Source organism: Diabrotica virgifera, chromosome 3 (genome assembly GCF_917563875.1).
Source record: "Diabrotica virgifera virgifera chromosome 3, PGI_DIABVI_V3a".
NCBI classification, from domain to species: domain Eukaryota; kingdom Metazoa; phylum Arthropoda; class Insecta; order Coleoptera; family Chrysomelidae; genus Diabrotica; species Diabrotica virgifera.
Window position 1 is genome coordinate 19,317,889 of NC_065445.1, and position 26,446 is coordinate 19,344,334.

Genomic DNA, 26,446 nt, shown 5'->3' on the forward strand with positions numbered 1-26,446 from the left:
TTCTATGGTTTTGTGTAATAGGTACCAGCAGGAAAAAACGCTCATTTTGCCCCCGCCTATATAAGTGCAGTCTGCTTTCATAAGATAAATCACGTGATTCTTCTTTATGGCAGGTCATTTGCTGTTAATTAAGTAGTCTTTAGAGTAAAGTCAGTGCGTTCAGTTCTTATAGTGTCTTAGTTGTATCCCTGTATCGTGGCAATGGCAACGTACATATCGACAAAGAGAGGCCAAAAAAAATTAATCTTCGAAGAGTACTTCTACCATAGAGTTAGGCGTACTCCTAATGGCGTAACTTATTGGACCTGCGGCGAATCATGTGGCGGTTCTGCAATAACTATCGGTGATGGCAACGATGGCGAAGACGTTATTATCAGAAGAGTGCACAATCATGGGCCTTCTCATAAAATAGGACCCATGACTGTGCAACACAAGATAAGAGAGGCAGCTAGTTCCAGTCATGATACACCTAGGGATGTTGTGAACACTGCCCTAGAAGGGATATCGGATGACACGAAGGTTAATTTGCCACAACTAACATCGATGCAAAAGATGGTGAGAAAAGTACGCCGAAGAAATGAGATAATTCCACGAGTGCCTCACTCATTTAGGGAATTAATTATCCCTAATGAGTTGAGAAGAACCAAAACATCCATACCTCAGGATTTCATTTTGAGTGATACTGGAATAGAGGATCAAAATCGTATAATTATATTTGGTTGTACTTTAGACGTTACTCGTTTAATCCAATGTGATACATGGGTTGTCGATGGCACTTTTAAAAGTGCTCCGAATCTGTGGTACCAACTATGGATTATACATGGGGTCTTTCACAACAGAACATTACCATTCATCTACGCATTTTTGCCAAACAAAAATGAGCGCAGTTACGAGAGAAGTTTGATTAAAATTTTCGAAAAAATCGATATCATTCGACCTGGAGCAAGACCTAATACAATCGTAATTGATTTTGAGATGGCAGTTGTTAACACTTTTAGACGATTAGTTCCCAATATTAGAGTTCACGGTTGCTTCTTTCATTTTTGTCAAGCAATATGGCGTAAAGTGCAGCAGTTAGGTTTAGCACAACTTTACAGAGATGAACAATTTTTTAAAACCTTAATAAAATCATTTTGTGCTCTTTCGTTCGTGCCACCAGCAGAGGTTTCTCAAGTATTCGAACTGTTGGAGACCGAGTTAATTGATAGCTTTGGAGAAGACGAAAGATGTCACAGTTTTATCGACTACTTTATTACAACCTGGGTTGGACGTACACTTCCGCCAAGAAATCCATATTATGCAATTGACATGTGGAATTGCAATAATATTACTCTGGAAGGGTTACCAAGAACAACAAATTCAGCGGAATCCTTTCACCATGCATTTAATAGCATGTTCAGTTGCCGCCATCCTAATCCATACATATTGATAGAAAAGCTAATCAAAGAGCAGCTGAGGCAAGATTTGATTAGTAGCCGTCTCGAGGCAGGACTAGAGGAGGTACAAGATTAATAGGTACCAGAGGGCAAATGGAAGATTAGTAAACTTACTAAGAAATTATAATAATATGAATGTGGGCCAATTCTTAGAAGAATGTGGCCAACATATTACTTATAATGTGTAAGTCCCTAATCTTCTTTAGCCCTTTTCTATTATTGAACTTTAAGCCGGGTTGACATTATTAGTGAATAACGATCGAACGTGGCTTACGCTTACGTATTTTGCGCGTGCTATTGTTAGATATTTTATTATCTATTTTCAAACTCGAGCAGTACATTTGTATTATTTATGCATTGCATAGCAATACAAATGTACTGCTCGAGTTTGAAAATAGATAATAAAATATCTAACAATAGCACGGGCAAATTACGTAAGCGTGAGCTACGTTCGTTATTCACTAGTAATGTCAACCCGGATTTAAACATAGACCTTCCCCAAATCTTTCCATAATCTGTCTGTCCTCGGCTGTGCTTTTCCAGTGAGTTCCTGCAGCTTTTACAATATCGTCCCTCTATTGCATCTGAGGTCTTTATCTTCTTCCTGTCCACGGTCTCCAGTTTTGTATTTCAGCATTTCATCTTTTTATCTTCCTGTCTCGCATTGTGGCCCGCAAATCTCCATTTTAACTCTGTTTTATGTTCAGTTTCATTTTTTACTTTTGTTTTCTCTCTTATCCATGTGTTTGATTTTCTGCCTTGCAGTTTTATTCACAACATGGATCTTTGCATTTTTCTCCGGGTTATTTCTATTTTGTTTATGTTGACCTTTGTTAATGTCCATGTTTCTGAGCCATACGTCAGAACATGATCAACTACATGGGTTTGTGTATTTGTGCTTTTTAGTATCCATCGTAACTTTCCAAACGCTGCCCACGCCAATCTGATTTTTCTTTGTACTTCAATTGTTATTGTTTATAATTGGATCTCTTTATTAGCTTTGATTATTTGACACAGGTAGATGTATATTCTTCAACAACCTCAATATTTACGTTATTTATATTCATATTTATTCTATCATGATATTTGTTTTACTCATGTTCATTTTTTTAAATAAATACATTAAATACATTTTGTACCTACACTTTTATTAAATACATATTTGTATTTTTTTAGGGAATTTTCCAAGATATATATACAATATATACATATGTGTATAATATCAATTTACAAATTATTGGGGTAACAGCTTAAATGGAAGACTCAGTGTACTCTTTTCTACGATTTCAATATGTTGTTAAGAGTCGTTAACATCATTAGGGACGCAGTTTGAGATTTTAGTCAACGATGTTATAGGTATATGTGCAAAAAAGCGGCATTAACAAAACGAATTGCAGTGAATGTTATTAAAAATGAAAAATATAACTACCTATAATACATATAACGATGCAAAATACCACTAATTATTAAAATATTTTAAAATTCGTTGCACAGAAAGGTTTTAGAGACAATTATATCAATGAAACCTTTCTGTGCGACGAATTTTAAAAGATTTTAATAATTAGTGGTATTTTAATAACATTCACTGCAATTCTTTTCGTTAATGCCGCTTTTTTTCACATATATAACATTGTTGACTAAAATCTCAAACTGCGTCCCTATGATGTTAATGACTGTTAACGAAATATTGGAATCGTAGAAAAGAGTACACTGAGTCTTCCATTTCAGCTGTTACTAACATTACTAACATTTCAGCTAATTAACTAATCAGCTGTGATAATTTCTAGTTTATGTATATATAATATTTACAGTCAGCGCCAACATACTAGACACATAGGAACATTGAGCCATTAGAGTCCTGGAACCTTCACTTGTTTAGAACGTCAGATTAATATGACAGAATTGAAAATCACATCTGAGAACGGACCGGATTAGCCCATAAGCGTGGCATTTAGGTACCTTCCCATGTGTCTAGTATGGTGGCTCTTACTGTATATACATATATAGTGATGAGCACGCTAATAACTGGCAGAATAGCGCAAAAGATGGAAAACATAATACATTGCGAAACAAAAAGAGATGAAACTAGTGGAGGTGAAAATTATTGTTATAAACGTATACAGTGATGAGCATGCTAATAACCGGCAAAATAGCACAAAAGATGGAAAACATAATAAACAAAAAACCTACATTGCGAAACAAAAAGAGATGAACCTAGTGGAGATGGAAATGATCGTTATAAAAGTATAAATTAACATTACATTACATAGTTTCCCACCTTTAGACAGATGTATCAGAAGAGTATGACAACTGTCACTGTGACAGAAGAATTTTGTAAAATACTCCTGTCACAGACCACTAAAGGTGGGAAACTATGTAATGTAATGTTATTTTATAAGTTTATAACGATCATTTCCACCTCCACTAGTTTCATCTCTTTTTGTTTCGTAATGTATTATGTTTTCCATCTTTTGCCGGTTATTAGCGTGCTCATCACCATATAATTAACATTATATTACATAGATTCCCACCTGTAGACATCTGTGACAGGAATATTTTATAAAATTCTATTGTCACAGTGATAGTTGTCATACTCCTCTGATAAGTCTAAAGGTGGGAAACTATGTAATGTAATAGTAATTTATATGTTTATAACGATAATTTCCACCTCCACTAGTTTCATCTCTTTTTGTTTCGCAATGTAGTGTTTTCCATCTTTTGCGTTATTTTGCCGGTTATTAGCGCGCTCATCACTGTAGGTATATAAATTGATGTTGTACTTTTTCACTGTCATCAATATACTTGTAATATTTACCTAACTATAAGGTCAGAAACTCATTCTTTGGTAATATCTGTACTCTAGAAAGCTTACACATGTGCTTTATTAAAGTTTTGTTGAGTGTTATGATGAGTAGGGGTATTCAAAATGAGTAATTTTGGGTAAAAAACAGGTTTATTTGACATGTTAAATGTTTATGCAATTTTAAAAACATTTTCTCTTGAACAAATCGTTGCTTGATTAAAAATGTACGTCCACAAAAAGTAGCCATTTAATCTTTTTTCATTCAATCACATAAATAGAAAATTGCAATTGTATTTCGATAAACTGCGCTAACTTTAGAATACCTATGTATATTATAGTATAATAATAAAAAATTTAAAATATGTATTGTGATTATTTAGAATTTTTAATACAATTTGGAATGTAAAAATGGAATTGAATTATTGTAATTTAATTGATAACTGTCCTTTTCAAAAGTTTCCAAACTACTGACAATGTCCACTGCTGGATCCATGTCTAGATTCCTGGTTTCAAAAAGTCTTGCATGTATTCTTTTGGAATGCAATTCCAAGGCAAATTGGTTCTTTATGGTAGATTTTAGATGTGCTTAAAAATTGCAATTCATTGCTGTCTTCTCTAATCCTAGAAAAATTATTGCGCTGATTCTCCCCCAGCTTGCCTTCTACTTTGAAATCTGTAAATTTCAACAATTTAAAAAGGGTCAAGATTGTAAAAATTGTCCATTGGTGTAACAACTTCAATGAATGTTTTATCTATGATCTGCTGGTCTGGTAGAAGTTGTGGCTTTAGAAATATACTTCTTTCTTCAAAAACTACTTTATATACAGCATAATCAAATCATTGTAATTAATAGGTTAGGTAGGTGTAGGGTGTAGGTCTTAGACAAGGAAAAAAGAGGTAGGTAGGTAGCTCAAGTCTTCTTCTCTTTTTCTTTCCATTTATAATACAAAATTATTATCCATCAAATTATTATTAACATAAAAGTATTACATACATGGTCCATACTTTTTAGCGATATAATAGCATGACATCATTAACTCATTTTCTAAAATATATTCTTCAATTCTTCCATATATTTATTTTTCTTAATATGTATGCAAATTGGGTGTATATGAATAGGGTCATATCCAACTTGGTACTTATTCATTTGGCGACCTGCGCGTGACGATTTCTGTATTACCCATTCCAGTGACAGTTGTGAATGATACCCGACCCTTGGTACTTGCGGCAGTGGCTACTCGTGGAACTAATATGCGGCGTTGGCGATGTTGCCAGATAGAAAAGTAGCATTTTATAACGATTAAATTATTAATGATTTTAATAAAAATATTTCCATTAAGTAACGTTCCGTTACAAGCTATCAATAACCAATATTATTATGCAATATTGGACAAACTAAACCAGTGAGAAATGGCCCCATATATAAAAAAAGGGTTGTTTCTCCGAGACAATGCTCCGGCTCACAAAAGCTATTACAATGTCAAAAGTTCGTGAGTTGGGCTTTGAATTAGTTTCTCATTCAGCTTATTCTCCTGATTTGGACCTCTCTGATTATTATGTATTCCCAAATCTGAAGAGATGGCTTGTAAATAATAAAGACATAAGCTCGAACGAAACGACGAATGACTGAATAAACATCTGTTTTGCAGAGCTTCCAGAATCTTATTCGGATGATATAAAGTAGTTGGAGAATCATTCTAATCAGTACGGCGTGGCATCGGCGCGCTTCTATCGTCCATAAGAAATACATTGCCCTATCTAAGCAACATTCCGTTCTTAAAGTAAGACGCTCTATAGATATATCAAATAACATAATATAAGAATATTCTGGAAAAGCGTGGTTTTAATTTCAAAGGAGGTTACTGATCAGACCATAGTAGTTCTTGGTAACAGAATAGGTAGGTACCAACGTTCCATTTTATTTTTAGTTGATAAACAAAACCAAATGTTTAACATAAACATTATATTGTATATGAATGATAAGACATTATAAATATTATATATTTGTATATAAGGTGGATATTTCTTTAAAAATATCAATTTATTTGAGATAGCTATTAATAGAACAAAAATATCGTAGAAAAAAATCATTTTGTTAAAACCAATCCATATGTAGGTCAAATCAACCCTCGTTTTCCTTTATGATACTTGAAAAATTCAATTTGAATTTTAACCAAAAACGAGAACCTAATTCTTTGGCTTTATCTAATGGTATTCAATAAAGAAAAGAATGGAGTTACAAAACTTTTTTATTATTTCGTTTTCTTTATCGTTATCCCCGTAGAATTCTGTTTTAAAGAAAGAACCGGAAACTGGCGACGTTTTCACAATAACCGTCGACATTTTCATTTTGTCTTCGAATACCTCTCCATGTCGAAGGTAATTTCCTATGACGGCAATGCATTCGCTCAGTAACGGGGTTTCTCGTTTTGTTTTTGGGGATCTGTTTGAAAAATTAAGAGTTTCAAACAATAGATCAAATTCCTCATAGGATATATTTTATATTTTTATCGTTTGAGTCAAATCTTTAGACGTTAATTTGACTGCCTTTTCTTCAATGGAAATTAATGAAATTTTGCAGACGTATGGATTCGCAGGAACAATACAGGAATAGTTGATCAAAATTTTTTTTTATGTTTATGAATTGTTCAAATAAAAAAAAAACGATTTTAATGGAGAAGGCTTAAATTCTCTTGTTTTTTACAATGTAGAAACTTGAAACTTTTACAGATTGTAGCTAATTATATGAACTATACGTAATTTCAAACTTTTTATGTTATTTGTTTACGTTATGCTTCATGTATAAACAATAAAGTTTCAAATTTATCCAGTTTCTGTCCGATTTCTATCCAGTTTTCAGCGAAAAAAAGTTATGGCACCGCAGAGGGACGAATGCTGCCCTTAGTATTGTCATGGGCTTCGACTGTCCATAAAACGCAAGGTTCGACTATTGACTACGCTGCGCTGTCGTGAACTTGGGCCCGAAAGTGTTTGCGTAAGGACAGGCTTAAAAGCCTGCATTGAGCCTGCAAAGCTTACGTTTCATTATAGCCCAATAAATGACCGTTTTGGAGTGTAAATTTCAGGGGCAACTCCGAATTGCATGAAAATTTGGATTTAGGTTCTACTTACCCTCCACTTCAAAGTTGAATTTGTGCCGTTGGTTGCTTTTACCTGAGGGGTGACAGGCACCCCTTCTCGCGGGGTGAAAAACGCGTGTCTAAAATAAGCCCGGAAATGGATAAACTGACAGATTATAAGCAACTTTAGTTCTATAAAGTTTTTTACGTAAGTCAATACTTTTCGAGTTATTCGCGTTTTCAGACGGTTTTTCGCAGATAACTCAAAAAGTAAATATTTTATCGAAAAAAATGTTCCTATCGAAACTGTAGCTTATAAAAAAACGAAAAAAATGTTGTATCAGTAAATTCTATAAATTGAGTAAAAGCAAAGTTGTAGCTCATGGTAAATACGTTCTTATTCGTCTAATTCCAAATAAAATAATTCAACGCGAAATCACCGAAAAATTAAGCACTTTTCGGGAAAAGCTTATTAACAATTTTAAATCATCTAAAAAAAGCTTTACATTTGTTTTTTACAAAAGTTTCTAGCACAAAAAAATAACCGAGTTACATTGAAAAAAAAAGTTGGCCCCTTTTTTTGGTAAAAAAATCGTGAAAACCTCCCTCTATTTATCACCCTAAATAAAATTAATCGTTAACGCTTTACCATTTATTTTAACTGCATGTGTATTGTTTATATGATCTATAAATTTGATTTGTTTAAAGTGCATATTTTTGAAAAAAATTGGTTTTATGGTAAAATAAATTTTTCTAAAAATTTTTGAAAAATTTACTTTTTTCAAAATACCTGAGAAAGTATTAGTGATAAGAAAAATCTTAAAGAGTAAAGAAATGTAGGTTTTGCTATTATAAATATGATAGTTTTATTTTGTTTTTCCGTGAGACAAGAATTGGTTAAGATATGGCTGTTCAAAATTTTCATACACTCGTGATTATAGTGACCCGTTCAAGCTTTTTCAACATAACCCTTTCAAAAATAAGCCCTTTAAACCAGCGAAACTGACAGATCATATAAAAAATAGATAAGTAAGTAAATTGTTTGTAAAGCGGTAGCGATTAATTTCATTTGGGGAGCTAAACACGGGGAGATTTTCATGATTTGTTTACAAAAAAAAGAGGGCCAACTTTATTTTGAGCGTAACTCGCTTATTTTTAATGCTAGAAACTTTTGTAAACAATTAAAATAAAGCATTCTATAAACACTTTAAAAAAGTTCGAAAGGGTTTTTCTCGAAAAGTGCTTAATTTTTCGGTGATTTCACCTTGAAATATTCGATTTGGAATTAGACGAAAAAGAACGTAATTTCATGAGCTACAACTTTGTTTTTACTTGATTGATAGACTTTACTGATACACCATTTTTTTCGGTTTTTTATAAGCTACACTTTTGCTAAGGATATCTTTTTCGATTAAATATTTACTTTTTGAGTTATTTGCGAAAAACCGTCTGAAAACGTAGTTTTTTTTGTCGAAAAATACACATTTTTAATCGCAGATAACTCGAAAAGTATTGACTTACGTAAAAAACATTATAGAACAAAAAATGCTTAAAATCAGCCAATTTATCCATTTCCGGTCTTATTTTGAACGTATGTTTTTTTTCACCCCCTAGAAGGGGTGACTGTCACCCCCCAAGTAAAAGCAACCAAGGGCACAATTTCAACTTTGAAGTGGAGGGTAAGTAGAATCTAAATCCAAATTTTCATGCAATTCGGAGTTGCCCCTGAAAATTACACGGTATCGCAGTATTTCCCGTTCATTTACTGGACTATTAAGCCGAGTGCGATTATTAAGGTACGTGTCCATACAAGGGTGAACCCTGCTCGGTGTAGCTGCTCAAATGGATACAGCATGCGCTCCCTTACGTATAAACCGCAAACCGGTTGGAACGAAGAGTGTACGCGCCAAGCGGCGATCACCGACGTATCCACTAAGTGGAGCTACTACACCGAGCCTGGTTTACCCTTGTATGGATACGTACCTTTAGACGGCTTGAACATCGAAGAACTGCATTGCGAGAAATTAACAGCATCTACACCGTGCAATAGTACAGTATTACAAGAGATGGAAGTACTGCGAAAACTGTAACAGTCGTAAATAATGATTTTGATTTAAGAAATGTATGAAGAAATTACAGAAAATGTACAATGTATGTATCAAAAGTTAAAATAAATGCAAAAAAGGTATCTGTCATGTACCTGACATCCTTTTTTTAAACATGACGATATATTTTAATGTTTTAAAAGTGTAAGATTAAAAAGTAAAAAATAAAACAATATGAAAAAAAATTTTTTTAAGAAACGCTTTTATTTAGTTATGAGTGACTAAAAGTTAAAGTATAAAAAAAATCAACTAAAAAGCAAAAAATAAAAAAAATCAAACTCGAGATTATTCGAAAAAAACGTTCGTTAAAAAAATGAAAAAATCTAACACATTCGTTAAAGAAAAGCGTGGGGCGCGTCTCCATCGAATAAACGATTTTTTCCATTTTTTTAACGAACGTTTTTTTCGAATAATCTCGAGTTTGATTTTTTTTATTTTTTGCTTTTTAGTTGATTTTTTTTATATTTTAACTTTTAGTCACTCATAACTAAATAAAAGCGTTTCTTAAATTTTTTTTTTCATATTGTTTTTTATTAGTATCTACCTAATTATAACAATCTCTCAACCATCATTTTGGTTGAAGTACAACAGAAAGAAAAACAAAACAGAACATTCTAAGAAAAATAATGATAAGAAAAGTAAACTAAAATATGACAAAAGTCTTAATAGCGAGTGTTTTTGCCTTACATCGTCGGCCCATATTTAAAATTAATTGCCGTATTTCCTTTTAGTTTTGCTCTGTCCAAATCTGGAGCAGCCTCTTTTCCACTTCCTGTAAGTACTTTGGTTGGATCAATGCCGCTCTCAATCGCCTACCAAGGACATCCCAGAGATTTTCGATTGGATTTAGGACCGGGCTACGTGTTGACCTTCCCGTAATGTTAATTTCTACCTCTTCTAGGCAATTTATGACTATCTGTGCAATATGAGGTCTGGAATTATCTTGTATTAGTAAGACATTTTCATCGACGTAAGGAGCGAATGATACTACATGATGCTTCAGGATCTCCAATATGTGCCGTTCAGCTGTAACAGTTCCATTTTGTATGATCACTAGGTCCGTGCATGCGGTCAAAGAATACCACCCCACACCATAAATACCACCCCTCGACCAAATAATGTGGTGTGTGAGAAGTTATACTAAGCATATCGTTCGCTGGATCATCACAATATACGAACACATCTGTCGTTATTCATAATCACGTAACGCTACAACCCTGGATGAGTCTTGGATGACTGTACAACTTTTTTCCAACTTGTTCGGTCTTCCTTTAACCTAGGGTCAATTGGAATGTTCATTTTCCGAAGATCTACGTGGACGTTATCTCTTCATCGCATTCTGGGACGTCCGAGTGGTCTTTTGCCTGTAGGAATCTCCTCCCATACCAGTCTTACAAGTCTCTCGTTATGAAGTCTGTTCTCGTGGCCTGCCCATTTTAGTCGCGGTGATTTAATTTCTTGGACAATATCGGCGTCATTGTAGAGTGCTTTTAATTCGATATTGGTTCTGATCATTATACTGGTTTGTGGTGAAGTCGTGGTAGGTCCGAAAATATTTTTCGTTCAAAATATCAGAGCTTTTCTTCGTTTGTTTTGGTCATTGTATGGTCCACGTTTCACATCCATATGTTAGTACAGGTCTAACGATGGATTTATAGATTTTGATCTTTGAACTTCTTGTAAGATTTTTAGATGTTATAAGCTCATCAAGTGCGAATTACCAATTGAATTCTGTCTTTTATTTCTTTAGTAATATCGTTGTCAGCTGTGATTAGGGCCACAGATACTTAAAATGTTTTACTCTTTAGAAATTTAAGGGTGTTGACCGTCACATTTTGTCCTATCCTATGTCTTCGTGTCGTTCTATTTATACACATATATTTCGTCTTCTCTTCATTCATTTTCAGCCCTGTTTCACTTGTTGCTCCTTCCACCTTGTTGAAAACATCTGTTTTGGATAGAAGGAGTCTCCAATGAGATCAATGTCATGTGCATATGCTAGTAATAGTTTGGGACCTTAAAGCGATAGCAATTCTGTTTTTATTTCGGCCGACCTCATGGCTTTCTTTAATACAAGGTTAAAAAGTAGTGGAGATAACTCATCCCCCTGTTTGAGTCCACTGTTGATTTCAAATCTGCCAGACAGCTTATTATTATCTATCAGTTTATCTGTTATTACACTGGTTCTGAATCGGCCCTGACCCCCTCTTGAAACACAGAAAAAAAAATTCAGATCGGTGTAACTTTTCCACATACAAACATACATATCCACAAACATTTTCCCCTTTTTAAATAAAAATTGGGTCATATTTCTGAGCTCGGTAACTTTTAAATGTTATATCCGATTTTCAAAATTAGACATGCGTTGGAAAGGTAATGATCAGTACTATTAGAAGCCGCAAAGGTCGGACTTAAATTTTTTAAATTATTGGAAGTTTTGGGGACGAGAACTAAAAACAGACCCTAAATGGGAAGGGCGGTAAAATCCACACCCTTGGACCAAAATGGAAAGTTGACATATGGATGGACGAGTCTTTTGCTAAACTGTAAGATGGGATTTGGCCCAATTTTCAATTTAGTCAGATTTAGAAAATCGAAAGTTTCGTGTATACCTAGTGTCGCATGTAGGGGTAGATTCCAGATTCCAGATACAGAATGCTAATACATAATATATATAAGAAAGCAACAATGACAGTACAATTGGAAGAAACCACAAAACCCATACCAATTAACATAGGAGTGCGACAGGGAGATGTTATTTCTCCTAAACTATTTACATTAGCACTGGAAGATGTTTTCAAAACAATGGAATGGACAAACATGGGAATAAACATAAATGGAAAGAAACTAAACCACCTAAGATATGCAGACGATGTAGTAGTCATAGCATCAAGTTTTGAAGAACTACAAACCATGCTAACCGAGCTAGCAAATGAATCCGAACAAATAGGTCTAAAAATGAATTTTGCCAAAACAAAAACAATGACAAACACACAAGACAATAGAAACGTAATACTAAAGGACACCACAATAGAAGCGGTTAATGATTATATATATTTGGGACAGATGATAAAAATAAATAAGGAAAACCAAACAGCGGAGGTAAAAGAAGGATCAGATTGGCCTGGGCAGGATTTGGAAAATTAAAATGGGTCCTAAAGAATAAAAAATACAACAATACTTAAAAACAAGAGTGTTTGACCAGTGCATACTCCCAATTCTCACATACCCATGCCAAACATGGACCTTGACAAAGGCAAACATGGATAAAATAATGAAGACACAAAGAGCCATGGAAAGAGCAAGGTTAGGAGTAAAATTGACAGACAAAAAGCAAAAAAACTGGGTCATAAATACAACAAAAGTCAAAGACGCAGGCCAACATATAGCCAGGCTAAATAGGAGCTTCGCAGGTCATAACGCTAGACAAACGGACAATATGGACAGGAAAGAGAGCAAGAGGACGACCCCAGATGAGATGGGGAGACGACATTAAAAAGATAGGAGGAACGCACTGGAAACAGAAAGCACTAAACAGAAGCGATTGGAGGAAACTGGGGGAAGCCTATGTTCAAAATTGGACGAATTAAAGGGCAAAAGAAGATGTAGGGATATTGTGCGCCACTGACGAGAACTACCGTTCTCTGGTAATATTGTTTTGTTTGGATAAATACCACAAAATTTGTGAACTGAAGAAGGGCTCATATAGGTTGAAGGAACCATTTTCTGTGGATGATTAAAAAAATACCATCCCAGTCTTTATTAAGATGCCTCATGATTTGTTAATTGATATAATTTATAAGTTACAATATGTATTTGATTTTTATATAGTATGAAATGTAAAACCAATTACGCTACTGTAAACCCCATTCACGTGTCATTAGAATAAAACTGCAATCATAGAAATTGAAAAGTAACATCCTACCAAATTTGTCTACCGAACGATCTGAACAAATAGATACCTACCATACCTACATAGTTTCACTAGATATTCCCACCAATGCGAACGCGTCCCAAGTTGAATAACTGAAAGGAGTCAAATTTTGACTGTAATTTTCTAACAGTTCCATTAAATAGCCGCCATTGAAGCGAGGTATGCGTCGTGCATTTCCTATAATTCGCATTTAGATGCAAATGTCCCTACACCAACAGCTTTGTAGGTTGGGAGAGTTATGCGAATACATAATTTTCATTTATTTACTATAGTAAGCTTTGAAATTTTTATTAACAGAATAAACAATATATTATACACGTTTTCAGTGTAGAACTAACCACCATTTCATTGTGTATAATTAACCACAATTTTTTAAATTTATCGACACAGAAAGTACGGGTAATAGAATATGCAGTCCATTTAAGACGACATAAGGACTACTACAGGGCTCCTCCACATCTTCTATCCTGTTTAAAATATTACTGGGAAAAACCATGAAAGAGAAACAGGGAATAAAATGGTAAGAAATCAGATGGACTATATACATGAAAGGAAGAAGAAACATACATTCTATCAAATCTGCAAAGACGTATCCAGGTGATGATGTAGCTTCTGATCACAATCCAGTTGTTAAGGTTAAATTTAGAACAATATAAACAGAGCCAAAATAAACACAACATCGGTCTCTCCACACAAAGGAACAGGAAAACAATATTTAACGTTGAAAAAAGAATAAACCAAGAACTACTTCCAGCTACAATTGACAACAAAAAAGGGCAGGATGTAATTTTAAGTTATTAATTATTGCAGCCAAAAAGTGCCAGAAAAAAAAGATGGATGACCGACAAAATGCTTAATTTAATGATAAGTATCATTCAAACTGTAGATAAAACAATATAATTACTGTAAACTGACTTTTAACCACTTTATTTACCTATCTCAAACTACCTCCAAATTCTTCCTGCTTTCTTTTTTTGCCATTGTCACTGCCATTTTTGAAAAATATGTTTCCCTTTGTAATACATTTCGTTTGGTTGTGTTTAAATCAGAAAGTTTTCTCCTTTACTAATGTTTTTATTTCTTCGCCGTCTCTGTTATTGTTCTTTTGAGTACTCTCTACATATATTCAAGATTTCTCTTTACTTTCTAATTTTTGAAACTATTCGCTTGTTTCGTGTTGGTATTTTTTGTGTATTTATCACTTCTCGAGTTTGTGTATTGACTATTTTTTTGTCCTCAGTTTTATCTTCTTTACTTCCTGGTCTTACTATACATTCTGCTACGATTAACCTAGGCTGTGATTCTATTTCAGCTTCTGTTCTTGTTTCATTTTTTGTATTATCTTTAGTAACTCTTTCGTATGTGCTATATTATCCGTTAAACTTTTAGCATTTATTTCTTCTGTTATAAACGTCTTCATTATCTTCTATTAGTTGGTTCTAGTAGGCCTTCCTCATTTTTAGATCATTCCTTCTGTCTCATTCTACCTATTATTATTGTTCCATATTCTTGTCTGGCTTCATTTAGTTCATTTTGTAATCCATTGTAACGCTTTATTATTTCTTCTTCTGTTGTTCTTTCAACTGGTTAGTATATAGGGTAGCGAGAAAGTATGGAAACACGGTAACTTCTCGGAAACCGCTAAAACAATTTTTATAGATTTTGGTGGATAAGGGTCTTCTAATGTGACCGATATTATGGTGGTATTTACATTGTTGTAAAATCTTTCGTTTCTCTAGAAATCTAATAAACTCTCTTATTTTAAATGGAACACCCTATATATTTTTTACGTTTTGAGGTCCTTAAGAAATACAGATTATTTTTAATGTTATATTCTCTATACCTAAATGCCGTAATTCCGGAGTTATTGCTACATTTATTAAAAAAAAATTACACAAATTATTAAAATTAATTTTTTGGGCCGGGTTCTTTGGATCATTGGGAACAAAAAAGGTCTTTTGTAATTTTCTTGTAGAATTAATTGTTTCCAAGTTATAAACAATTTAAAACTGAAACATATCGAAAAATGGCGATTTTCAAGGTTTAAAAACAAGAAAAAATTTTTATTTTGAAATTACGAGGTACCTAAATTCAAGCTCAAACTTTATTCTATCAGCTGTCTATAATAATTTATTATAAATTTATTCTAGAAATGATTTATTCTAAAACATTGTTTTTTTTTTCATTGTTAATGAAGCGCATATGAGAGGACGGGCTCTCGGGGCATTAACCTTTAACTACCCGCGCATCAAGTTATAACATAACTACACGCGTGGCGTACTTTTGAATTGGGATACACAGCATCTCAATAAACATCATATTACAAATAAACCTTTTAATAATTAAATGCCCGTGGTAATGTTTGTTTAATAAATACGAGTAACCTAGTTTTGCATGCTAGTATTTGATACAAGGTCGAGTTGCAATAATATTCAGTGGGTGTTTATTAACAGTCAGCACTTTAAATCACGGTCACCTCGTCTTGCCAAAACAGTAAATAAACAATAACCGACTTTAATTATATTTTTACGAGAACAGATAAATCAATTAGCAGTTGAGATTCGACGGGGTAACATCGATTTCAAGTAAATAATATACCACCAGTTATTTTCTGTGATATATTTAACGTGTAAATAAATGTCTTAACAACGAACTATATTTACTACATCAACCCTCATAGTCGGGGTAACCACCCCTCAGTATCCAGGGTGGCTCAGAAGGCGGGAGCCACCATACTTTGTACGCCACAAGAAAATACAATTAAAAACAGCGGATTTGTTTAATTTTTTTTTAAAATACACTTAGTTGTTTGTTATAAACCTTATTCGACATCAGTGAATACTTGGAGTTCCTTTTCAGTAAGCCAATTGGGATTTATAACTGGAATCATGAAATAACTGGATTCCATGATAAATAAAATTACTAATAAAAAATTTTTTAAATGTGATTTTTTACAGGAGAAAAAGTATTGTTTATAAAGAAAAATATATTTTTTGCCATATTTACTAAAAAACAATTAAAATATGTACTTATATTACAACTTATAGTAATACAATCCTGGGGTATATTGTCCACCACCGGAAACAACAAATAATAAAATGTAAATTACGATCTTTCCAGAACGCCGATTTAGTCCTGTCGCCAGGGGGGGGGGTACAACGGCCTTCTTAATTCAGATGGACTTACCCAAGTTTTTTTTATGTATTTTGACCCGTAGAACACGAATTTTTTGGGTAACAGTTGATCCGGATGTCGATAAGGTTGTTATAAACAAAGAAGTTGAGGAATTACATAACAGCGATTTCTCGCAAAAAAAAACATTTTTTTGTATTTTTTGGGTCATTCTAACCAAAAAATGTTCCTACAAGTTTTTTCGTAGGATGCATAGTTTTCGAGATAAACGCGGTTGAACTTTCAAAAAATCGAAAAATTGCAATTTTTGAACCCGAATAACGTTTGAATAAAAAATAAAATAGCAATTCTTCTTACCGCCTTTAAAAGTTTAAGTCAAATTATATCTGTTTTGAATATTTGCATTGCTAAAAATTTATTTTTTGATTGTTAAAAAAAGCTATAAACACATAGTGTTTCCCGTACCTAATACATGCGTTTTAATGCATGCTACTTAGAAATAGCCCCGCTTGCACTTTTACCTCCTCTACGTACTCGTTCGATTTTAAATGAGAAATCATTGAAACATCACTCAAGCACTAGGTGTTTATAGCTTTGTTTTAACAATAAAATAATACATTTTTAGCAATACAAATAATTAAAACCGATATAATTTGACTTGAACTTTCAAATGCGGTAAGCAGAATTGCTATTTTATTTTTGAATCAAAAGTTTTTCGGGTTCAAAAATTCCCATTTTTTGATTTTTTGAAAGTTCAACCGCGTTTGTCTCGAAAACTATAAACGAAAAAATTTGTAGGAACATTTTTTGGTTAAAATGGCCCAAAAAATACAAAAAAATGTTTTGTTTTGCGAGAAATCGCTGTTATGTGATTCCTCAACTTCTTGGTTTATAACAATCTTATCGACATCCGGATCAACTGTTACCCAAAAAATTCGTGTTCTACAGGTCAAAATACATAAAAAAAACTTGGGTAAGTCCATCTGAATACAGGAGGCCGTTGTACCCCCCCTGGCGACAGGACTAATTATAACGAAACTAAAACCAAATTATAAAGCACATTCCAGTGATAGTTAGAAAAATAAGCAAGGTCAAAAATTAAATTTTTAAATATATTTCCAGTAGAATTCTTATATCTGGCGTACAAAGTACGCCAGCGCGTGTAGTTAAAGGTTAACAACTAAAAACAATGTTTTAAAATGAAATAAGACCAAATCACTTATTGGTATCTAATACCAATAAGGCTTGTACCTACTTGAATTTAGGCACTTCGCAGTCTCAAAAATAATATTTTTTACTTTTGTTTTTGAACCTAGAAAATCGCCATTTTTCATCGTCAATCGTCAATGTTTTTAAAATGAAATAAGACCAAATCACTTATCGGTATCTAATACAATAAGGCTTGTACCTACTTGAATTTGTGCACTTCGTAGTCTCAAAAATAATATTTTTTACTCTTGTTTTTTAACCAAGAAAATCGTCATTTTTCGATTTTTTTCTGTTTTATTAACTGTACAAGAAAGTTACGAAAAACTGTACAAGAAAGTTGTTTAATTTTTTTTAATAATTGTAGCAATAACTCCGAAGCTCCTGCATTTGGGTACAGAGAATAAAACATGAAAAATAATCAGTATTTCTTAAGAACTTCAAAACGTAAAAAATATACAGGGTGTTCCATTTAAAATAAGAAGGTTCATTAGATTTCCAGAAAAACGGAAGATTTGACAACAATGTAATTACCACTATAATATCGACCCACCAAAATCTATAAAAATCGTTGTTGCGGTTTCCGAGAAATTCCGTGTTTCCATACTTTCTCGCTAGTTTGTATACCGGGTGTCCACTTACATTTCCCCCCATGTTAACTGCCTATAACTTCCAAACGGCTCAAGATAGAAATATGCGGTTTTTGCTGAAATGTTTTATTTTAGTAAGAGATTTGTCTGAATGGAATGAATTTTTTATATCACTTTCAAATACGAAAAGCAAAATGGCGGATTTTTGAAAAAAACGTTGTTGATTTTTTTTAATGGAACACCCAGTATATTTTTTTGTAAATTGAAAGAAAGGTCATTCACCTATCTAGCGATATAAAGTTTTTCAAAATAGGTTGTCAAATCACTGAGTAATTAATTTTTAAAATGAGAGGTGCAACGTGGATATCACATACCTAAATAACATAATACGTGATTTCCACATTGCATCTCTCATTTTAAAAATTAATTGCTCAGTAATTTGACCACCCATTTTAAAAAAATTTATATCGTTGGATAGGGAAATAACAGTTTTTTCAAGTTTTTAGGTAAATGACCATTTTTTGTGTCGCTTTAAATAAAAAATGGCGGATTTTTGGAAAAAAAATACGTCGTTGACTTTTTTTATTGAAACACCCAGTATATTTTTTTGTAGCTTGAAAAAACGGTCACTTACCTATCCAGCGATATTAAATTTTTTAAAATCTGTTGGTAAATGACTGAGCAAATAATTTTTAAAATGAAAGATGCAATGTGGAAATCACATAACATAATATCATTTTGCTTAGCTATGTTATTTAGGTATGTGATATCCACGTTGTACCGCTCATTTTAAAAATTAATTACTCAGTGACTTGACAACCGATTTTGAAAAACTTTATATCGCTGGATAGGTCAATGACCTTTCTTTCAATTTACAAAAAATATACTGGATGTTCCATTAAACAAAAGTCAACAACGTTTTTTTCAAAAATCCGCCATTTTTCTTTTCGTATTTGAAAGCGATATAAAAAATTGAATCAATTCAGACAAAACTTTCACTAAACTAAAGCATTTCATCGAAAACCGCATATTTCTATCTTAAGCCGTTTAGAAGTTATAGGCAGTTAAAATGGGGGAAAATATACGTGGACACCTGGTATTGTATATATGTATTATATAATTTTTTTCTACTTCTAATTTTAGTACCATCGTTATTATTCTTGAATTAACTGTTTTTACTTTTATTATTTTTTCTTTTATGCTTTCTGTTATTATCCCCACATTTTTAATTTTTAACAAACAATTATTTAAATAGGTACCCATGTATTTAAAAAATATTTTATTTACTTAAACTTTACTTACTTTAACCAGATTTTACCGAAGTATTTCGGCTACATAAGCAGACAACAATTATTTCCTAAAGAAAATTAAAGCATATTATTTAAGATTCGTCAAACCCTACTATATTTAAACTTATCAACCCGCTTCTTCAGGATTAGAATTTAATATTAATTTCAGCAGAAGTCACTTTTGTCTCATAGAACTTCATTAAATTTCATTGTTCTACAAGCGAAATGATTTTTTGGGCTGAATGTTCAGGTTTTGAGATTTCCCGAACAAGTTAGTAATTGCAGCACGTTCGAAATAACATGTATTGTGTATTTATTTTATGCGATATTACAAAAATGGAAAGCGTAGAGAGGCTATATTAAATAGACTATAATGGCTGCATTATTAAATTGCGACATTCCAGTTACATGGCTTAAGAACATGGAAGGAACTAATATGATAAATTTAGAAAATAATATTAAAACATACACTCAAAAAAATTTAGATCGTAATATTGATTAACAGTGATTAGCTTTTAGACATTGACGAATATATTTGGTTATTGTCACAATGATTGAATAATAATTGTGAGAATAACTAGAGTACATTAATCAATAACACTCAATTTATTCAGCCAATAACTTAGTTTCGTGTATTTAATAAATACTGTTAATTCTGGCAGCAACTCAGGTTCTTGATTTCGTAGATGACAAGCAATTACCTTGGTTTATCGTGACAACGTACAGATTTCATTAAAACAATGTACAAATGTTGTTAATATAGAGTAATATATGATTACTGAATAGATGTAAATTGATTGTTGTGACAACGAATGCACTAATCAATCTACTACTGCATTTAATACCCACAATTAATGCGTCCATTGTGACAATAATCGTAGTTGTTGAGACAATGAATGTTTTGCTTGACCATTTGAAAGTTAACGGATTTTTCTTATCGTGATACCCCTAGCTTCTCTGTGTTTCCGAAGTGCCGAATAATAATTGCATTTCGTTTTCAAGTGTAGTCCGTAGTAGAAGGAAGTTTTTGTGTGTCTATTATCGTGAAATTTCGGTCGAATTCTTTTTAAATGTATTAATTTTTTTAGAATCCTGAGAAAACTAATTATTATTTTTGAAAATTTAAATGCAAAATAAATATTACAGTATTATCGAGGGTCCTGAAGTCCCTGAGAACCCCTATATTGATTATTTTAAAAAGTAACAGGGGTGAAAATGAGAAAATTTAGTATGATTTTTAATTTCAAATATGCATACCATTCAACAGAAACTTTTTGTTTAATCTAAGGGACTTTCTGCCCTCGGTAATAATGTAATATTTTATTCTGCGTTTAAATTTTTCAAAAATACTTATTAGTTTTCTCAGAATTCCAAAAAAAAAAATAAATGCGTTTAAAAAGAATTCGATCGAAATTTTGCATCTGCTCTTAAAAAGGATTAAAGTTTTATACATTTTTGGAATCACTATTTCAAACGCTTTTAAATAAGCTGTCACATGACGTACTTTCCCATTAAAAAAATCAAAGTTACGCTGCGCCTGTCACCTGAAAAGGGATCGTGTAAAGTTCGAAACATTGATGATACCTCTGCTCTTCAGAGGTCCTAGGACCTCTAAAATCGAGAAAAAAAGAATTTTTAGGCTTTATTTTTTTGTAAGCGCAATTTTACTTTAAAAAATCTAAAAAATTCAAAAGGTTGTGTCTTTTGAATACAAAACAACCTGATTTTTTCAGATTTTTGCAATAAAAAATGAGTCCAGGAAAATTTTTTGAAATTTTTAAAAATTTTTTAGGTTATGCTAATATGATTTGGCCAACTTTTAAATAGTATTTGTTGTGTACTTTTTGCCGTTCTTTTGAATGGCAGAGGCAGAATTTTTAATATCTGAGCCGAAAGAACGAAAAAATCGAAAAAACCGTTTTTGGCTGTCACGAGATGCATCTCGGGACAGCCAATTTTAGGATTTAGGATCCTGACTACATCTCAAAAAAACTAAAAGTGTGAATTTTGTCATAAAATTTGGTATGTGGGGTTATAATAATATTTGGAACAACTTTTTAAATAACTTTTTTCGATATCTCTCTGTTTGTGGATTCTCAGTAGGCCGCGTTTAAAATCTTAAAGTTCAGTTGACTATTTTAAAAATTGTGAACCATCAACCTGTATGACTGTGCAAAATTTCAAATCTGTATATATTTTGATAGCTCAAACATAGGGGTGTCTTCATCTTAAATGCGACACACTGTATCTTAACAATTCGATAATTTATTCCGACTAATATAGTCGTATTTTTTATACATTCAAAATATACAATGAAAATACTGACTATTTCACTAATTTTATCTTAAAAAGTTCAAATTGATTGCATTGAAATATTGAACCAATTAAGCGTATTAATATATTATTATAATTATTCTAATATAATAAATAAGAGTGAGTTTTATGTATAGAAACCCTCAAGTATCTCGGAAACGACTTGCACGTTTTTCATAGGTTTTGGTGGGTAGGGGTTTTCTAATGCATCCGATATTACAGTGATAATTACATTGTTGTCAGATTTTCCATTTTTCTGTAAATCTAATGAACTTTCTTATTTCAAATGGAACACCCTGTATATTTTTTGCGTTTAGAAGTCCTTAAAATACACTGATCATTTTTATGTTATATTCCCTATACCTAAATGCGATAGTTTCGGAGTTATTGCTACATTTATTAAAAAAAAATTTTAAGGAAATTATAAAAATCATATATGTATAACAATATTACAAAAAGGTCTTTCGTAATTTTTCTCTAAAGTTAATCGTTTTCTAGTTCTAAACAATTTAAAACTAAAAAAAATCGAATAATGACGATTTTAAGGTTCAAAAACAAAAATAAAAAATACTATTTTTGAAACTGCGGAGTACCTAAATTCAAGGTAAACCCTTCTTCCAGGGGCTCGCTATAAAAATTTTGGCACGTTTTATTCTAAAACATTGCTTTTTAATAAATGTTAATGAAGCTCATATGAGAGAACGGGCGATCGGGCTGCATTAACAACTAAAAAACCATATTTTAGAATGAAACGAGCTCAAATTACTTATTGTTAACTAATAAAAAGGGGCTTTAGCTTGAATTTTTGTACTTTGCAGTTTCAAAAGTAATATTTTTGATTTGTGTTTTTTAACTTTGAAAATCGTCATCATTCGATTTCTTTTCAGTTTTAAATTATTTATAACTCGAAAATTAACTTCAGAAAAAAATTACAAGAAAACTTTTTTGTTCACAATGGTCCAAAGAACGTAAAATAATGTCTACCCAGGCCGAAAAAATTGATTTTTATAATTTGTTTAATTTTTTTTTAAACAAATGTAGCAATAACTCCGAAAAACTGCATTTAGGTATAGGTAATATATGGAGGTAAAACATGGAAAATGCGGCCTACTACAAACAGGGTGAATTTTCGATATGCGATTCGATTTGCTTCGCGTTAGAGATATCGATAAAAGTTATTTGGAAAAGTTGTTCCAAATATTATTATAACCCCACATACCAAATTTTATGACAAAATTCGCAATTTTAGTTTTTGTTTCAGTTGTTGTAGTCAGTATCCTAAATCCTAAACTTGGCTGTCCAGAGATGCATCTCGAGACAGCCAAAAACAGTTTTTTCGAATTTTTCGTTCTTTCCGCTCAGATATTAAAAATTCTGCCTCTGCCATTCAAAATAACGGCAAAAAGTACACAAAAATTACTATTTAAAAGTTGGCCAAATCATATTATCATAACCTAAAATTTTTTTCAAAACTTCAAAAATTTTTCCTGGGCTAATTTTTCATTACAAAAATCTGAAAAAAATAAGTTTATTTTGTGTTCAAAAGATACAACCTGTTGAATTTTTTCAGATTTTTCAGTAAACTTGTGCTCACAAAAAAGTAAAATCTAAAAATTCTTCTTTTCTTGATTTAAAAGGTTTTAGGACCTCTGGGAAGCTAAAAATTTGCATAAGGGTATAATTTATATCCTTTATCGAAAAAATAAGTAGCGGGGCTGATCGGGGGGAATTTTTGACCATCTTATCCCGCTATAGCCTTTTTTGGATGCATAAAGCAGTATACGTTAGGAGAAATAACACCGTTATTGACACAACGAATAGTCTTCGTCGGTCAATTAACGACGTTGTTGTTTCAATGAATAGTGCTCGTTGACTCAGTGAACAGTGTTCGTAATATCAATAAACGTAATACATTGGATCAACTAACGAAAATAATGGATTGATGAACATCGCTTTGTTGTTCCAATAAAACCAAGAATTGGACAAATTTTAAGTATTGCTTTTGTTGTCTGAATTAACATTTTTATTAATATTACGTACATTTTTCGTTGAGTGGAATCAACACATAAGCAGGATGTCTGAATCAAGGATAGTAAAAATAGCTAGGTATAAAAATAAGGGACAAGTCACCGTTAGGCAAAAGAAGTATAGGACGCCCAAGGAAAATATGGAACGACCATTTAGGGGCAGAATAAAAGGAACTGTTGAAGAAAAACAGGAAGTATTGCCAATAATCAAAAGAAATTGGAACAAAAAATTATTTGAGGAAATCCAGCAAACATGTGACATTTATAGCGTTACAAGTTTTATACAAATATAAATAAAACATACAGGCCACTTTTTTATTTTTTGCTGTGTCATTAAATTATGATGAAATATTAACTTACAAAATTTGGAAGCTTGCAAAATCCATCTGCAAGCATGAGGATCTTCATTGTAAGAAAAGAGATTAAAATTGCCACAGTTTTAGTCATAATTCATATTATACACGTAAGCTCGAAAACATTGCGCTTGTTAACCTACCAAAAAGTGGTATATGAACTTCAACAATCTTCCTACGTAATCCACTTAACCTATAGTTCGGAATATAGTTGGTGTAACGGAGAAAATTTGTACTCAGCGGTTTATTAAAGTAAGTAAATTTAATACTCTCTACCAAATTATTCCAGCAGCTCAACTTCTGAAACTTTAAGAAAGTGGATTAACGTTTTTCATTTTAATTTATGAAGGAGTTAGTGGTTCGGAGTGTGAGTTAAAATTTATTTTAACCTTTTTCGTTCTACCTGTAGTGTTTTAGTAAGATTTTACAAACTTTTAACTTCAACCTTAATTGTATTTAAGAGTAATGGGGTAAAACTCAAAGAATATACCGATATTCATATCTTTAGAAATAATAAAAACAAAATAAATACTTAAAAAATAAAAGAAAATAGTATATTGTACAACAAGTGAGAAAAAAGACATATTTCTCACGAGCGCAGAAGTTTGTTGGCACGAGCCGAGGCACGAGACGAGGGCAGCAAATCAAGCGACGGAGAAATATGTCATTTTCTCATGTATTGTACACTGTACTTTTTCTATGGATGCGGTTTTGTCAAGAGTTCAAACTTCAAAATTAAATAATTTAGATGCTTTTAGGTATATTATATGCATAAAATATACATGTAGTTATTCATTATTCCTAAAATTTTATATACCTTATTTTTTAAAATTGTAATTAACAGTTATTTTTGAACAGTTTTGAAAGGTAATTCCTGGTAAGTTTTCCTTTAACACATTTATTTGGCAACGTTAATTGACAATATTACGGAAGAACCCGTGAGAAAAAATATTTCTCATTGCAATGGCCGACTTTTCTCACTGTGTGAGGAATAATTGTTCGTTTTGAATGTATGTAAGTAGTGAGAGAAGTTACATATTGTCCATAGAAAAATATTAGTACGTTCTTTAAAAGTAAAATATTGCAAAACCTCTAAATTTTAAAGAACCACTTGGATTGACATGAAATTAGGCATATACATAGCTAACAAGTCAAAGAAAAATAGTGATATTGTGCCGATGTGTGCTTTTGCCCTAGGGGTGAGTTTCACCCCCTTTTGCGGGTGAAAAATAGATGTGCAAAATAAGTCCGGAAATGGATAAAATGACTAATTCTAAGCAATTTTTGTTCCATAAAGTTTTTTCACTAAGTTAATACTTTTCGAGTTATTTGCGAGTGAAATATGTTAATTTATCTACAAAATAACCACTTTTTTGCAAGTAACTCAAAAAGTAAGTATTTGGTCGAAAAAAAAAATTCGTATCAAAAATATAGCACGTACAAAAGTGAAAAACATGGTGTATATAGGGTGAGGCAGATAAAGGGCCTATTAGAAATATCTCGAGAACTAAAGTAAAGAAAATTATGAAAATTGGAATATAGGGGTTTTGAGGTGTGAACTATTTAATGAAAATATCTTGGTCTCTTTGCTATGTCCGGTTATACCGGAAGTTAATTGTAACTTCGTTTTTTTAAATGGGACACCCTATATATTTTTACGTTTTTGGATTCTCCTCGATTTCTTATTTTTAAAAATATAGTGTTTTCAAATATTATACAGGGTAGATTAAAAGATAATTACGTTTTTCTATTAATTTTGTAGCAAAATTCACAGCCTGTAAAAATGTAGTAGTTTTACATCAAAGTCCCTTTAGATGTTCAAATGATTTTTAATATGGTCTACTATTGTTACCAATTATTAGTATAACTAAATTTTGAATTTTAGTATACAGGGTGGGTCGAAACTCGGAATGTGTGTTTTCTGAGTTTTCTTAAATGGAACACACTATATTTGAGTATTGTAATGAAATAGTATTTTATGGTACTTTTTAATTTCTTAAGCATTCCCTATACCCAACTGCTTTAATTTGTGCTTAATTGTTAATCGCACCAACAATCTTAACTACGTAGATATTTTGATAGCTCAACCATTGTTGGCAATTTTAAGTATCAGTCTCGATTAGTATGTATTTATTTCCGAAAAATTATTTGTGATTGAATATTTTTACGGCCAACGTA

The 26,446-nt window shown here is 32.2% G+C and overlaps 1 protein-coding gene and 1 pseudogene across 1 annotated transcript; both read left to right on the plus strand.

Moving 5' to 3' along the window:
* Window positions 1-201: 201 nt before the first annotated feature.
* Window positions 202-1,512, plus strand: LOC126881743 (uncharacterized). Its single transcript, XM_050646214.1, has one exon. It carries the CDS (start codon window positions 202-204, stop codon window positions 1,510-1,512), a length of 1,311 nt encoding a protein of 436 aa, XP_050502171.1.
* A 55-nt stretch (window positions 1,513-1,567) lies between these two features.
* LOC114328414 (tubulin alpha-8 chain-like) overlaps window positions 1,568-26,446 on the plus strand; it is an 82,307-nt pseudogene continuing 57,428 nt past the window's right edge.